Here is a 17,036-nt window from a genome sequence, read left to right as displayed (position 1 = left end):
GTCCTGTAGCTGGCCTTGAAGCTGGCCTCAAATTTGATGGGTAGCCTAGGGTAACTCTGAACTACTGATCCTCCTGTCTCCACCTCCTAAGTAGTAACTAGGTCTTGACTTCATCCATGTTTTCAGCCACTTTCCCATCCTTCCCTGACTGAGGAGGAATTTGGACTTTTCTAATCTTTGGACATGTTACTTCTCTTCCCCAGCCCAAATCCTCTATAATGTTTAAAGAGATGGATGGATAGATGACTACCTTCAGCTCTGTTTTTTTTGTGAGAAGTCCTTATAGCCACTCTCCCCAGTGCATGGAGCCAGATCATAGACACAAACATCCTCTTAGCTAAGCTATGAAGAAAACTAGTTGAGTGATGATGGGTTATGGGCCGGAGAGTACCTGAGGCTCCAGGGCTCCAGGGCTGCTTTAGACTGGATGACAACTGCGGCTGCATTTGAGCTGAGACTATCACGGCAGATGCAGGAGGTGTATAAGGGGGAAGGGGGCAGTGACGATAAAGCACAAAGGGCCTTACGGGTCAGGGAAGTGGACTAGTTTTTTGTTGTTATCTTCATTGCAAATGGAAGCCACTTGGAGGGTCTCAGGAGGGAAGCTAAATCAGACTTCTAATTGTCAAGAGACTATTCTCGCAGCTGAGAGCACCACAGAATAACAGCGGCAAGGAAGCGAGAAGGTGCTGGGCGCCAGTACAGGTGACAGATGATGGCAGCTTCACCAGAACATTGGCAGTGGGAGGGAGGGAACTGGCGGAGCGGACTAGTCTAGGTGATACATTAGTGTGCCGGGAGTTTTGCTGTTTAAGTCACGTTTGCACCTGGTTTAGCCTGAACCAACTAGCACAGAGCATTTCCCTGGCACAGGGACTGCTCTTAAGGTAGCCAATGGAAAGTAGAGCTCCGGGGCCGGCTGGATTTGAATAAGAAAGAATGACTGCTGTTGGCATTCACCTCAGAGAACAACCACAGAGAGAGCTGATAGTATGTGTGCAAAGCAGATGGAGTGGCCATGACCTTCAGGAAATTGCTGAGCCTCTGAAGCCACCAATCCTCTTACCCTACTCCTTTCCATTTAGGAAGGCAACGGATTTCCTCATTGCCAGTCTGCTTTCACTCACAGCTGAAATCACCCTAATCTAGGAATTCTAAGTCCACCTAATGAGTTAAGATACAAATGTGGGATAAAATTAATTCCTAGACTTTAAAAAGAGAATAGGAACTGACTCTGAGAAGTGGGTTCATTCTGTAAGGGGGGCTGGAGAGATTGCTCACTGGTTGAGTATTTACTGCACTTGCAGAGGTTTGGGTTCCCAGCACTCACACAGCAGTTCACAACCATCTGTAACTCCAGATCCAGGGGATCTGATGCCCTTTGGGTTCCTGTATGCATAAGGTGCACACCCACCTACCCATGTACAAACACATGTACATATAATTAAATATTTTTTAAAAAGAATTCTGTAAAGATAGGTGATCTAACTCAGCAATACAGTTTCTGCTTGCCATATGCAAGGCCCTGAGTTCAATCCCAGCACTGAAAAATAAATCTGTAGAAGTTAGAAATTTACATTTTCCAGTAAATGCAACCTGTCACTAATGAAGTAGATAAATCCACATTTATCTTCTTTGTATGAGTCCAGCACATGAACAGCAGCAGACAGTGCTAAGTGACAGTGTAAGAATACCCTTCACAGCAGATGCAGAACACACACTTATTCATAGATGCACTGTATGTATGTGACATCTACCTTGTGTATAAAACCATCCCTGCTACACTGGGATACAGAGACGGACAGACAGAGTCTTTCTGTCTAGGTAGCTCTACCCTCTACATTCCTCAGTCTTTCACACAGTACAGCTATCAACTGACTTATATTCCAATATGTCATCTCTGTCACTTAACTGGATAACAGGATTGGGAGGTTAACTGGCCAGTTAACATTCCAAATCCACCAGAAGACAAGTGTATTATGAAATCACAAAGGGGATTTAAGTTTGGCAACTAATTATTCAGAATAATATTTGTTATGGGTCAGGCATGGTGGTATATGCCGATAATCCCAGTACTTGGGAGGCAGGGACACTCCTCCGTGCATCTGAGGTTGAAGAAATGAAAGCTACACTACAGTAATTTCGACCAGTTATATAAATCACAAAGTGAAAGCTGAAAACAATTAAACACTGACAAAGTGTACACCGCCTTACTCCACAGTGTTAAGGCTTCTGAAAAACTACACTCCCCAAAGCCTAAGGGTAATGATTTTTAACAGCTCTTTTTCATCTATTCAAACATTCTGTGTCTCTAGTGACGGTAAGTTGACAAAATATTTTAACATTCTGATCATATAGCACTATAACCAGTTCACTCCCAGACACACATTTAGGATAAACACATACTTAACATTAAGTATGATTTATTTTTCAAGTTTAAAAGTTTTCAAAATACATATGTACAAGATAAATAAAACAAACTATCCTTAAAGAATCACTGCATAGCACAATGTGTAAACACACAAGGTCTTTTATAAGGATACAAACATTATGTCATCAAACACAAAGAAAAACATTCGAGAAAAGCAAGCAAAAGAGACCACCTTGTCACAGCCTCCACTAACTAAGAGGGACCAGGACACTCTCTCTGAACATCGGGGTGAAACTTCTTATCTGGGCCTCCCAGTGGCCTGGCTTTCCTTTTCTGTGTACAGTTGTCTTCCTCACGGTCACCGACCTCCGAGGAGTCTTCTAGCACCTCTTCACCAGCCTAAAGGAGAAAGGAGTGATCACAACATTCACACTCATGTTAATGGGGAGAAGTCGAAGCTCTGTAGTGCTATTTCCTGATAGTCTTTAAGATTTTAGTGTGCATATATTTCCTCCAAAAGCATCTTCATCAACTTTTCTTACATAATTACAATTTTCTTACATACATACATTTTTTCACTTCAAACTTTATCAACTCAAAAAGCTAGATATGATGTATGCCTGTAACAATCGAGAGGCTAAGGTAAGAGAACTACAAAAGTTTCAGGCTAGCCTGGACTACATAGTAAGTTCAAGTCAGCTAGGGCTATATAAATCCTGCCTCAATCCAGGCAGTGGTGGCGCACGCCTTTAATCTCAGCACTTGGGAGGCAGAGGCAGGCAGATCTCTGTGAGTTCGAGGCCAGCCTGGTCTACAAAGCGAGTTCCGGGAAAGGCGCAAAGCTACACAGGGAAACCCTGTCTTGAAAAACCAAAAAAAAAAAAAATCCTGCCTCAAAAAAACAAAACAAAGCACTCTATCAAATTGAATACCCCCCTTTCCATGAATGGTCCCATAAGAAATAAAACTTTCCCTCCTAACCCTACTTTCTCATTGTTTTTGTAACTAGTCTCTGGCTCAATTTATTAAAAATATTAAAAATGACAAATCAGAGCCGGGCGGTGGTGGCGCACGCCTTTAATCCCAGCACTCGGGAGGCAGAGGCAGGTGGATCTTTGTGAGTTCGAGGCCAGCCTGGTCTCCAAAGCGAGTTCCAGGAAAGGCGCAAAGCTACACAGAGAAACCCTGTCTCGAAAAACCAAAAAAAAAAAAAAAAAAAAAAAAAAAATGACAAATCAGAAAAAAAACGAGAGTCCCCTTCCCTCTATCCCTGCTACTCACAAGAACACAAAGACATCAAGCAGATGCTGCCTGCCCTCTAGTGTTGTCAACGGGTGATAACTGTTAGGACCGAGGCCAACCGTTAGTTGAGCATCTGAGCATTTTGCTGAATAATTTTTAGATGGTCACAACAGGGGAAAGAAGCCAACTAGCTGTTCTAGAGTATAGCATGAATTTAGAAAATTTAATAAATATTATTTAGACACGTATGTACTCTATGGTTATTTATAAATGCTTGATCTGGGATACAAATCTATGTACATATTTTTAAAAGATGTATTTATTTTTAATTATGTGCCTATGTGTGTGGGTTTCTGTACATGTGAGTGCAGGTACCTGTGGAATCCAGAAGAGGGTGTCAGATCCCTAAGAGCTGGAGATACAGGCAGTTGTGAGCCTCCTGACAGGGATGCTGGCTGCTGAATTAGGGTCCTCAAAAGAGGATTCTGCCCTCTTAACCACTAAGATGTCTCCCCAGCCCCTGGCATATACTATAACATGTATAGATACATACATATGTGTACATGTATATATATTATATTTTACTAATTCTTTGAGAATTCCATACAATGTATTTTGATGATGTTCACTCCCTATTTCTCCCTCTAATTCCTCCCAGATCCATCCCCTTTCTCCAACATTGTGCCCTCTTTTTATTTTTAATTTAAAAAAATTTTTTGAGACAGGATCTCATTATGTATTCCTGGCTGGCCTGGAACTTACTACGTACTCACTATGCAGCTCAAGCTGGCCTCAAACTCACAAGAGATCTGCCTGCCTCTGACTCCTAAGTGCTGAGATTAAAAGCATGTACCACCATACTGGGTCTTAAAACGTTTTTGTTTTATTTGTTTTGAAATATAACCCAGCAAGTCCAATTTGTACTACCCATATACTCATTGGTGTGGAGCCATCCACCAGAGCATGGTTAACCTAGGAGAGGCCTTCAAGAAAAGTAATCCTCCATCCCCCAGAGCTATCAACTGTCAACTGTTATCGATTTTATTAGTGCCCCAGTCAAGGATGGGAGCTCACTAGCCCTTCCTCTCTCCACGGATACAACACTTGAACTGGTAATAGCAAATATCATACCTTTTGTTTTTGTCTTGCATGAGTCTCTGTCCACTGCCTGGCATTCTTGAGAAAAGCTATCTTATTATATTTAAATTCTGAGGACTGAAATGAAATCAGAGTTAAAACAGAGAAACAGTGATATGCTTCGATAAGCTCCAGCTGCTGAAGTATTAAAGGTACAGATAAAGGAGGCTATATGCTACCGATGAAATGGGGATACGTACAATGTCAGCCATTAGTGGGTCATCAGGATTGGGTTCTGCCATGAGCAGCTGAATAGAGGTCAATACAGTAGCAATGTTGAGGGATGGTCTCCATGCACCCTATATACAAATGAACAATTGGTTTTGTATTAGAATGTGGCATTGTTGAGCCAGGCATGGTGAGTCATGCCAGTAATCTCAGCACTAATGAGGTAGAGGCAGGAGGACCAGGAGTTTAAGGCCATCCTTGGCTATAATGTGAAACTACACACACACACACACACACACATTCCAAGGACTTTTTGTTTGTCTGCCTGAGTCAGGGTTTCATGTAATCCAGGCTGGTTTTGAGCTTGCTATGTCATTGAGCATGACAGGGTTTAGCTTTGGAGCCTGTCCTGAAACTTGCTCTGTAGACCAGGCTGGTTTCAAACTCAGAGATCCGCCTGCCTCTGTCTCCCGAGTGCTTGGATTAAAGGCGTGCTCCATCGCTGCCTGGCAAGGATGACCTTTTAATTCCTGATCCTCCTGCTTCCCTCTTTCAAGTGTCAAGAAAACTGTTGGCATTCTCTAAATGGAGAGTCAACTCTTTAACCCCACTCACTTTCGGTGGCAATTTGAGAACATCTAGACAAATCCTTCCATTAGAATCAATGTTTGGATGATAGATTGGTGTCAGAAATCTGATCTGCGGTGGCTCAAATGGGTACCTGTGAATGTGTAAGAACAGGAAGTGATTACAGGCATGCACCACCATACTGGGCCTTAATTTTTTTTTTTTAATATAACTCGCCAAATCCAATTAACGGTGCCCATATACTCATGGGTGTGGAGCCATCCACCAGAGGATGTAATTTTAAAAGTAATTCCCTAGTTATCATTTACTATTCAAACTTCCTAGTCACCACATTTTAAAAAAGGATTTATTTATTTTTATGTGTGTGATTGCCTGCACATATGTGTGCCTGTACACCATGTACATGCCTGGTACTCAGAGGCCAGTAGAGGATGTAGGATCCCCTGGAACTGGGGTTATAGGTGGTTGTGAGCTGCCATGTGAGTGCTGAGAACTGAACCTAGACCCTCTGTGAGAGCAGCCACTAAGCTACCTCTCCAGTCTCCAAGTATTTTTACAGCTGTGCTTTACAAACAAGCTCCAACTAGACTTACACATTACATTTAGTTATCATATCTCCTTAGTGACACACAAACCTTCCAAAACTCCCAGTCTATTTTCAGAATTGATGTGTGACACAATTCAGCTACTCTTCAGGGTGTGACAAGCTTGGCCAGGACCCAACTTGGTAGACAGATGTCCAGTTTCAATAGGTAAGATACTCCTTCTTCAGTCTACACACAGAGCTGACAGGAGACCTGACTGAGGGGCCTAACCTTGAGGTGGAAAACACGATGGTGGTCGCCAAGTGTTGGTGTCAGGGAGGGCTCAGGGTGGATTTTTAACGGGTCTGAAGTTAGAGCTGGGAAGATGAAAAAGTTCTGGAGATAATAGTAATAGTTGCACAACAGTATGAAAATGTATACTTAAATGTTTACAAGAGTCAATTTTATGTTATATAAAATATATATTCACCACAATTTTTGGAGGGGCGGAGATCAGTTATGATTAGTCCGTTATTTTAGAGAAGGAAACCAAACTCCGGAGAGACAAAAACAACTTCGCACATCAAGTCATGTATGACTAGGATAACACACAGATGCTCTAAATACTATTCTGCTCTGTCTTCTCATGGCTGCACCTTACCATAGAAGCTGACCCTAACTCGTACTCACCTCTCAGGAACGATAACTTCCAGCGTGAAAACCCCTTTCTCATAAGGTGTGTCGGCTCCACCTAATATTTCTTGAGAAAAGAAAGGAAGAAAAGTCAAAAGGGAACCAGATGCTTTGAATTAACCACTCGCAGAGTTGAGGATGTAACTCAGTAGAGTGCTTTCCGAGCGTACATAAATCCCTAAGTTCAACAAGAAACAATCAATGAACCACTGGCATAGGTTGAAATTTTAGTACTCCAGAGGTGGTGGTGGGGGATCAGAAAGTCAAGGTCATCCTTGGTTATAAAGCAAGTTTGAGGCCAACCTAGGATACATGAGACTCTTTCTCAAAAGGCAACAGAAACTGTATCAAATGAACCTCTTAAGGCCTGCAGTTCTGGATGCAGGGCTGGAGAGATGGCTCAGCAGACAGAGTGCTTGCCCTTCTTCCAAAGGACCAGAGTCCGATCTTGGCACTCTATCAGTCGGTTACAACTAGTGCCTGTAACTCCAACTCAAGAGGATCTGATGCCCTCTTCTGGCTCCTTCAGGCACCTGTACACATGTGCCCGTGATCACACACATGAATTAAAAAAAGGAACTGGGTGTAGGACAGTAATTCAATTAGGGCTTTAACTGAGTCTCCATGCAGTGTCTCCTGTCTGCTACCCAGCCTCCAACACTGCGGCACAGCTAATACTTAAACCTGTGTGTGCACACAATGCCACGGCATGTACATGGAGGTCAGAGGACAACTTATAGGAGTGGGTTCTCTCCTTCCACAGGGAGATGGATCCTAGAGATGAAGTTTAAGTTGTTACGCTTGGTGGCAAATGCTCTTACTCACAGTTATCTCACTGTCCCCGCCCTCCAACCCACAACAAAATCTTCATCGAGACAAGATCTCAGTCTGGAGCCAGCTGGCTTCAAACTTGAAGCCATCCTCTCTCTCTTGCCTCAGCCTCCAGAATCCTGGGATTAGACATGTGCCACTAATGTCAGCTGAGGACCTTCGTTACAAACCAGTAAAAGATATAAGCAGTCAAAGACCTTATGAAAGCAGACCAACTAAGAAAGAAAGATGGCGGGGCCTTCACCTTCCCACTCCCTACGTTCAAATATACCAACGGGTGCATCTTAGGACAATCTCCAAGAAGGCCACAGCCACCATCACGGGCATGATAGGATACCTACGAGCTCGCAAATCATCCACTCGGTCCTTTTCCTGCCAGCACGTGACGCCTGGGGGAGGGTCTACGGCTAACATACGCAGTTCTTTCTTCAGGCGTGAAGCCCTCTGCATGATCTCAAGTAAAAGGAAGCAGGGACAGTCCACTGCTCCACTGCGAAGGGCTTGTGGGGGTGTACTGGAAAAGAAAAGAAGCAACCATGAAACAGCCACAAAGACTAGCATTTTTAGCCCGGCTTCAGTTTAATGAGGAACAGATTCTTAGTATTTTCTTGTCACAAAGGGAGCCTGACTTTTCCATTTCTGCAAGAACTTTTACAAATAATAATAATAATTTAAAAAGTTTAAAATGAAGGTCTGCTTCCATTACTAAAGTATAAAGTCATGAGGACAGAGCCTGGGTCTAACTCTGCTCTCAAATGCATCCTAAGCATGCCTGGGCAGAGAGGGACTGGGCAGCCGTACGCAGTCTATATGCTGTGTGTGAGTGAGAACAACACAGCCAACACTCGGAGACACGTGTAGGCTAGTGTTTCAGTGCCTGACGTTCTCTCCGTGTATTATGGGCTCTACAGTTCCCTAATTCTTCAGGGAACTCACTCTTATCAATTAACCCACCTCACTCTAATCTTTCTGTCATCAACATCCAAATATGCTCAAAGTCTCTCTCACCTAAAATAACACTCAAACACATCCACTCAACTAGTAACCACCTAAAGGACATCATTGTTTTGATTACAAATATAATCTCACAAGTTATAGCTTATTTTGCTACAAATTAGATGAACACATCTTTCTTTTCCTTGCAGTGCTGGGGACTGAACCAAGAGTTCATAAGTTGTACTCAGGCTTTTGTTTGTTTGTTTTTAATTTTGAGCCTTAGTTGCCCAGGCTGACCTTAAACTCACTTTAGGAGGGAGGCCCTTAAACCTGTGATTTTCCTACCTCAGCCTACACCAGGTCTAGCTAATGAATATATTCTTTTTTTTTTCTTGTTTGTAGCTGGAGTTTTCCTGCCTGGCCCACAGTCAGGACAAATCTCTCTCACCTGCCAGTCCCACAGCCACTCAGACCCGACCAAGTAAACACAGAGACTTATATTGGTTACAAACTGTATGGCCGTGGCAGGCTTCTTGCTAACTGTTCTTACAGCTTAAATTAATCCATTTCTATTAATCTATACCTTGCCACGTGGCTCGTGGCTTACCGGCATCTTCACATGCTGTTTGTCATCATGGCGGCTGGCAGTGTCTCTCTGACTCAGCCTTCCACTTCCCAGCTTTATTCTCCTCCTTGTCCCGCCTATACTTCCTGCCTAGCCACTGGCCAATCAGTGTTTTATTTATTGACTAATTAGCAATTTGCCATACAGAACATCCCACAGCACTTGTTTGTTTTTTGAGACAGGGTTTCTTTGTATGTAGCTCTGGCTGTTCTGGAACTCAGAGATCTGCCTGCCTTTGCCTCTGGAGTGCTGGGATTAAAGGTGTGCACCACCACCACCTGGCTTATGAATATATTCTTTTAAAAAAAAGATTTATTTATTTATTATGTATACGGAAGGGGGTGCCAGATCTCATTACAGATGGTTGTGAGCCACCATGTGGGTGCTGGGAATTGAACCCAGGACCTCTGGAAGAGCAGTCGGTGCTCTTAACCTCTGAGCCATCTCTCCAGCCCCATAAATATATTCTTAATGTTAATCTATTTAAAAAATTTTCCATACTCTCACATTTGAAGATATTTTCCTACATATTCTTTAAGTTTAAAAAGCATAACTTTTGGGTTGGAGAGATGGTTCATGGGCTATAGTCACTTGTTGCTTTGCCAGAGGACCTGGGTTTGGTTTCCAGCACCCATGTGGCAGCTAACAACCATCTCTAACACCCTGGGCACCAGGCATGCATGTGGTACACAGCCATACATGCAGGCAAAACAGCCAAACACATAAATTAAAAATAAAATTTTGGTATTTATATTTAAATCTTTCAGTTACCAGTAATTGTTTTTTGTGCATAGTAAGAGGTAGAAGATCCAATTTTAATTTTCCCCCAAATGAATAGCCAATTTAAAAAGCACTATTTAAAAAAAGAAAAAAAAGGAAACTCCACCCTTCTAATATTACCATGAATTAATTTCCAAACACGTGTGGATCTGTTTTGAGTCTTCTAAATTTGTTCTACTCACATCTGGAATATTCTGAATTAAAACGCACTGTTCCAGTTACTATAGCTTATTTTCCATTTTTTATTTAAATTGTTTTTAGTTCAGAGGCTGGGGATGTAGAACACTTGCCTAGTATGAGCAAGACCCTGCACTACTAAAGGTATGTGTGAGGGGTGGGAGAAGGTAAGTAAATAAGTATTGCACATATTAGGCTGGGCATGGCTGGCACACATCTATAATCTGAATAATTGGGAGGCTGAGGTAGGAAGCCCATCCTGGGCTATGTAGTTTGAGGCCAGTGTTGGGTATATGAGACCCTGTCTCAAACAACCAAAGCTATGTTCTGGTCCTGTGTGGTCAGTCACACTCCTAATTAGAGCACTAAGCAAGGTGAAGTGGGAGGATTACTCTGGGTCTGAGGACAGCCTGGGCTATGTGCGAGATCCTCTGTATTAGGTATTTTTCCCTTGCTGTGTCAAAACACCAGACAACAACAACTCAAGAAAAGGAAGTGTGTATTTGGCTCACAGCGTGAGGATACAGTCCAGGGCAGTGGGGACTGCACCTCTGCAGGAACAGGAGGCAGCTGGTCACCCTGCTCCTGCTTCCATAGTCAAGAAGCAGACATAAAGTTGGCACTCACCTCAGTGCCTGGGACCCCCTGTCCACAGAATGATCCACCCATATTTATAGTTGGTCTTCTCACCTCAATTAACCAATCTAGAAATGCCCTTATAGACATGCCCAAGGTTTGTCTCCTAGCTGATTCTAGATCCTATAATTAAGTTGACAATATTAACTATCTCACCCTATCTCAAAACAAAAATCTCTCTATTTTTTACTTATTTCTTACTAGTATACATAAACATAATTGATTTTAACTAAAACCTTAACTCTGCAGTTGAATCCACTTGAGGTTAAGAAGAGAGATGGTAATCCTAATAGTAACACCCATGTAAGGTTACTTCTAATTCATTTCCTGTCTTCTGTTTTGTAGATAACTTCCGTCATGACTAGAACTGACACCTAATTGTAGATGTAATGAACCGTCTTATTAAATAAGAAACACAGAACCAATGCAAAGAAGAAAGCCAAGAGGTCAGAGCTAAGAGCTAAAACCTTACCCTTCCTCCTGCGGTGGTCCTACCTCTCCGAAAGAGAGCCACCCCTGTGTTAAAGTCTTTATAAAGACTTTTGTTTCTGCCTTCCCATTGGTTGCAAACCCAACCACACGACTGCCTCGTCACTGCCTGTCCACACCGAGATCAAAGGCGTGTGTCTCCAATGCTGGCCACATCCCGAACACACAGAGATCTACCTAGCTCTGCCTACCAAGTGCTGGGATTAAAGGCGTGCGCCACCACTGCCCGGCTTTCCTATGGCTTGCTAATAGCTCTGACCCAGGGCAACTTTATTTATTAACATACAAATAACATTTTAGTACAAAATAAAATATCACCATACACTCTGTAACCCAGGCTGGCCTCGAACTCACAGAGATCCTCCTGGCTCTGCCTCCTGAATGCTGGGATTAAAGGCATGCACCACCACTGCCCAGCAACTTTCAATATTTTTAAATGGGTTTACATTAAAATTTAATTTTCTCAAAAAGTTAACACCAGGACAAGATGTAATTTTGCCAAACAACCATTTCCTAGATTATCAATATGTTAAAATGTGACAGTAGTCTGTAACTCATTTTAGGTGACTAACATAGCATAGCAAACTGGTAAGGACAAAAGTAGAAGAAAATGATGTGCTAATTGCATCCTTGAGCACAGTGTTGAAAGCTTTCCTTTTGAGATTGGAAATCAGAAAAGAATATTAGGTATGGTGATATTTTATTTTATACTAAAATGTTATTTGTATGTTAATAAATAAAGTTGCCCGGGGTCAGAGCTATTAGCAAGCCATAGGAAAGCCGGGCAGTGGTGACGCATGCCTTTAATCCCAGCACTTGGTAGGCAGAGCTAGGTAGATCTCTGTGTGTTCGGGGATGCGGCCAGCATTGGAGACACACGCCTTTGATCTCTGTGCCAACCATGGAGGACCTGGAGGTCTGTGCGGACAGGCAGTGACAAGGCTGGGTTTGCAGTCAATGGGAAGTGACTCTCACAGGGGGTGGCTCTCTTTCGGAGAGGTAGGACCACCGCAGGAGGAAGGGTAAGGTTTTGGCTCTTAGCTCTGACCTCTTGGCTTTCTTCTTTGCATTGGTTCTGTGTTTCTTATTTAATAAGACGGTTCGTTACATCTACAAGAGTGAGTTCCAGGAAAGGCTCCAATGCTCCACAGAGAAACCTTGTCTCAAAAAACAAAAACAAAACAAAACAAAAAGAATTATTCAAGTTTTCAACCAATTTTGACAAATTAAAATTTTCTACAAAGCATGGTGGTGCACACCTTTAATCTCAGCACTCAGGAGGTGGAAGCTGATAGATCTCTGAGTTTGAGGTAACCTAGTCTACACAAGACGTACCAGGCCATCTAGAGCTACAAAGTGAGAACCTACAGATGATAAATTTTAAATAATTTAGATAATGCTCATTTTAAAATTACTTGTTTAAAAAAAAAAATACTATTTTAGCCACACAAACCTAAATGACACTTACCTGTGATCCTAGTACTTGGGAGCCTGAGATAGGAGTTTGAGACTAACCTGGGCTAGACCATCTTCTTTGCCTTTCCTTATTTTTTCCAGGCATGTATCAATTCTATTCATCTTTAGAAATAACATTAAATACTTCTCTGTTGAAAATGTATTTTAATGCCAACAGTTTCTGTTCCTAGCTTTATCAGTGACATCTTTGTACTTTCTTAGTTTTCTTTTTCAGATTAAGGTCATTTTCCTCCTTTGCAGGTAACTCCCAGTCACCCACCCCATCCTCTCTCTCATTGTTTTGAGACAGAATCTCATGTATTCCAAGCTGTTTAAAACTTGCTATGTAGCTGAGGATGGCTTTGAACTTCTGATCCCCCTCTTAAGTTTCGAGATTACTGGTGTATACCACCATATCCAATTTATATGGCAATGGAGATGGATATTTGGCAAGTACTCTACCAACTGGACTATATCATCAGTTTTCAAATTTTCTCTTTAAATGTAAACATGTAAGGCTATATGCTTTCCAATTTATATTTCATCCCCCGAAACTATGATAAAAAGAACATTGTTCTATCCTTGATATTCCAGGCTGGCCTAGAAGTCTCTATGTATGTAGCCCATGCTGGTTCCATATCCTTCTGCCTCAGCACTCCATATGCTAGAAATCATAGGCATGTGCCATCACACTCAGTCATGTTAATGGTTTCTAACATGTTACTTATATCCTTTAAAATTGTTGGGTCTTGCTCAGCATGTCCTATGTGTGCTTAAAAAGAATATCAAAGTTAGGGAGACAGTTCAGTTGGTAAAATGCTTAACATATATTTTGAGGACCTGAGTTTAACTCAAGAACCCACACAAAAAGTGGGGTGTGGTAGTGCATGAGTATAATCCCAGCACTTGGTTGGGGGAGAGAGAAGAGAAAAATAACTTTTGTAAGTTATCCTCGATCTTTCCACTATGCTATGGTACACACGTGCGCACACGCGTGCAGAATAAATGTAATAAGAATGAAAATAAAAATCTGTATTGATCATATATACAAAAATAAAATTATTTAATGCCAAAAAAGATATCTCTTCAGCAACTTAAAAAAATAGTTTAGCTAGTTGTGGTGACAGAGATCTGTAATCTTATTGCTTGGGAGGCAGAGGCAGGAGGATTACTGAAATTCCATACCAGCTTGGTCTATAAGACAAGTTCCAGACCAGCTAGGGATACATAAAAGATCCAGTCTCAAATAAAACAAGGGGGGTGTGGGTGGGAGGACATGATGGGGGACGGGAGTGATGGACAACTGGATAGGAGTAGTTCAGTGATTAAGAGCACTTGTTGCTTCCACAGAGGACCCGAGTTTGATTCCCAGCACCCACATGGTGGCTTACCACCACCCATAACCTCAAACCCAACAAGCATACATGTGCTGAAAATAAGTGCATATATGAAAAACATTTATACACACTAAGTAAAAATAAAAGTAACTGGTCATCTGTCTCCCTATCCATACAACAGAAAAACCTCAGACTAACTTGATTTCACTCTTGATTTACACTATTTCGTATCTTAATTCTATCATTGGCTTTCTTTTTTTTTTAAGATAGGGTTTCTCTTTGTAGCCCTGGCTGTCTTTGAATTCAGAGATTGGCCTGCCTCTGAGTGCTGGGATTAAAGTCATGTGCCACCAAGCCCAGCCTCTATCATTTTCTTTAAGCCCAAGGAAGCATTGTTATTTTATACAGTAAATGTGAAGAACTATTTTCAGTAAAACAAAAACCTTCCAAATATGGGGGACTGGCAAAACAGGTCAACGGGTAAAGGTGCTTGCTGCATAGGTCTGACAACTTGATTTCAATCCCAGTAGTCCACAGTGGGAGAGAACAGTCTCCTCAAAGCTGGCTTTTGACAATCAATTACAATAAAACTCTATCTACAATTATAAACTGTATCTTTGTTTAAAAAAAAAAAAAAGAGAGAACACGGTGAAAAGGCATGCTAATTGCATTAGAATTAAAAAAAAAGGAGCCGGGTGGCAGTGGCCCACGCCTTTAATCCCAGCACTTGGGAGGCAGAGGCAGGCCAATCTCTGTGAGTTCGAGGCCAGCCTGGGCTACAGAGCCAGTTCCAGGAAAGGTGCCAAGCTACACAGAGAAACCCTGTCTCGAAAAACCAACACCAAAACCAAAAAAAGCCACCGCCAAAAAAAAAAATGGCAAGTTCTATTAAAGAAGCAACAAGACTCTTTATGTTAACACAACTTGGATATACAAAGTCCTCTGAGGGCTGGAGAGATAGTTTAGCTGTTAAGAGCACTGGGTGCTCTTCCAGAGGACCCAGGTTCAATTCCCAACACCCACATGACAGCTTATAACTGTCAGTAACTCCAGTTCCAGGAGATCCAACACCCTCTTCTGGCCTCTGTGGGCACGTAGTGCACATACATATATGCAGATAAACACTCATCCACATGGAATAAAATAAATAAATTTTTTTTTAAAGTCCTTTGGCTTAAAAGCCATCTGCTACCGTGTATTTTCTGAATATAAAGGTTCTTTACAGAGCTGGGGGTGGCATAGACAATGGAGGTGCCTGGGCAGGAAGTCTATTCCAGGCCAGCCTGGGTTACAGCAACACCTGTCTCAAAAACAGCAAAACAAAACTCCCAAATAACCATAACAAAAAAGTTCCTTACATTCTAGCTCCAACAGGTGTTTTAATTTCTTTTCTTTTTCCCCCGAGACAAGGTTTCTCTGTGTAACAGTCCTGGCTGTCCTGGAACTCACTTTGTAGACCAGGCTGGCCTCGAACTCACAGAGATCGGCCTGCCTCTGCCTCCCAAGTGCTGGAATTAAAGGTGTGCGCCACCACTGCCGGGCGTGTTTTAAAAAAATTTTTTAACCGGTGTTTTTAGCCTCGTTTCCAGTAATTACTTCCCACAAACGTATGCTTACACTACACGGACTGTTCACAAAATTCCTTCACACCTGGGTGTGCGTCCACAGCAAAGGACAATTCTACCTCTGCAGGTCTTTCCACCCTCTGTGCCTCTTCATATATCGGCAGCCTGTACGATTGATTCACCTCAGATTCCGGAGCGCTGGCGTTTTGTTTTGTCCCGCAGGCCTGCGGTAAATAATCAAGGAAGAGAACCTGGCTAGAGGTGGCAGATGCTGCAGGGAGGACGGAGACACGGCTTTGGAACGCACAGAGCGGTTCTCTCTCACCGCGGTGCTCCTCCCCGGGCGGCTCGGGTAGAAACGGGAATCCTTGCCCAGATTCACTGTGACCGCGGGGTGCGTTCTCTCCGGCCGCAAACGCAGCGCTCCTCAGCAGCTCAGCTCCGCTTGCCACCGGGGGCGTCTGCCGGGTCCACGCTGAGACCGGAGACCGTTGAGATGACTCCACCCCCGTCCAAGAAATGACTATGATTGGTCCGCAGCCCTCCCGGGAGAGGCGTGCGCACGCCTATTGGCCAGCGCTCCGAGCCCTCCGCCCGCTCACGCAGGGTTCAAATTGGTGCGCGCGCACCCGGACCCGGCGTCCCCAGTCCCGGCTGTCCTGGTGCTTGCAAGTCCGCTGTGAGCTGGAAAGGCCGGGAAGTCACCTAACAGGAGGGAAAACGAAAGCAACTGGACATACTTAATCCGGAGAAATGACTGCTGAATGGCTGCTTTTATTTCTTTGTTTTGGTTCTTTGAGACGGGGTCTTGCAATGCAGCCCTGCTTAGCTTGGAAGTTGCTACGTAGCTCAGGCTAGTCTGGAACTCCTGGCACTCCTGCCTCAGCCTCCTAAGTGCCTCAGCCTCCCAAGTGCTGGAATTAGGCGCGCACTACATCACCCAGGCTTTAAGTAATGTGAAATTACTTAAAGGTGAAATTACTACTTCACCTAAGACCAGTAGTAGTTGAAAGATAAAAGCTGAACATGGTGGCGCAGGCAGACTAAGATAAAAGGATCGAGAATTTGAGACCAGCCAAAGTTACATAAATTTCCTCCAACTGGGAAAAGAAAACTATTTTTTTTAAAACTTATAATTCTGCTGGACAAAGCATTCCACCAGGGCTCCGAAGAATAAAGCAGATATAGTGGAGTTCTTCACCATTGTAAGTGTTCAACTACAAGCTAAGCAAGTTAGGGGTAGTGCAAAAGAGACCCTTTGCCACTACGTGGGCGATTAGTAGGATGACTGTCCTCTCCCCTCCCCTTCAACTGTACTGAAAATTAAACCCAGGTCTTTCTATATACTGTGCCAGCTTTTGATCCCTGAGTCACACACCAGCCCTGAAATCAATGACATTTTTTTAAGTTGGAAAAAAGTTTTTTAGTTAATTTATTTTATGTGCATTGATGTTTGGCCTGTATGTGTGTCTGTGTGAGGGT

General features: G+C 42.9%; 1 protein-coding gene across 2 annotated transcripts; it reads right to left on the bottom strand.

Moving 5' to 3' along the window:
• Positions 1-2,406: 2,406 nt before the first annotated feature.
• Positions 2,407-16,949, bottom strand: Ube2t (ubiquitin conjugating enzyme E2 T). 2 transcript variants are annotated; one of them, XM_052737027.1, is made up of 8 exons: positions 15,937-16,948; positions 15,640-15,778; positions 7,896-8,068; positions 6,721-6,790; positions 5,534-5,639; positions 4,951-5,049; positions 4,745-4,828; positions 2,407-2,770 (listed from the first exon to the last, which is right to left on the bottom strand). In XM_052737027.1, exons 3-8 carry the CDS (start codon positions 8,002-8,004, stop codon positions 2,624-2,626), a joined length of 615 nt encoding a protein of 204 aa, XP_052592987.1. In that variant the 5' UTR covers positions 8,005-8,068; positions 15,640-15,778; positions 15,937-16,948; the 3' UTR covers positions 2,407-2,623. The 2 variants fall into 2 exon arrangements, with proteins under 2 accessions (XP_052592987.1, XP_052592988.1); XM_052737028.1 differs by having other exon boundaries at positions 15,737-16,949.
• Between the last annotated feature and the right edge of the window lie 87 nt (positions 16,950-17,036).

The sequence above is a fragment of the Peromyscus californicus genome, unplaced genomic scaffold (assembly GCF_007827085.1).
Source record: "Peromyscus californicus insignis strain IS unplaced genomic scaffold, ASM782708v3 Scaffold_14__1_contigs__length_90479793_seg_2, whole genome shotgun sequence".
NCBI lineage: Eukaryota > Metazoa > Chordata > Mammalia > Rodentia > Cricetidae > Peromyscus > Peromyscus californicus.
The sequence above is the reverse complement of the archived record's forward strand: the minus strand, read 5'-3'. Positions and strand labels throughout refer to the sequence as shown.

Excerpts from the sequence above, each read along its gene's own strand:
- Ube2t (XM_052737028.1), bottom strand. The coding sequence starts at position 8,004 with ATGCAGAGGGCTTCACGCCTGAAGAAAGAACTGCGTATGTTAGCCGTA. Across the intron at positions 6,791-7,895 it reads AGTGGATGATTTGCGAGCTC|AAATATTAGGTGGAGCCGAC; the intron begins GTAGGTATCCTA and ends TCTTTTCTCAAG. Across the intron at positions 4,829-4,950 it reads ACCCACTAATGGCTGACATT|TCCTCAGAATTTAAATATAA; the intron begins GTACGTATCCCC and ends ATTTCATTTCAG.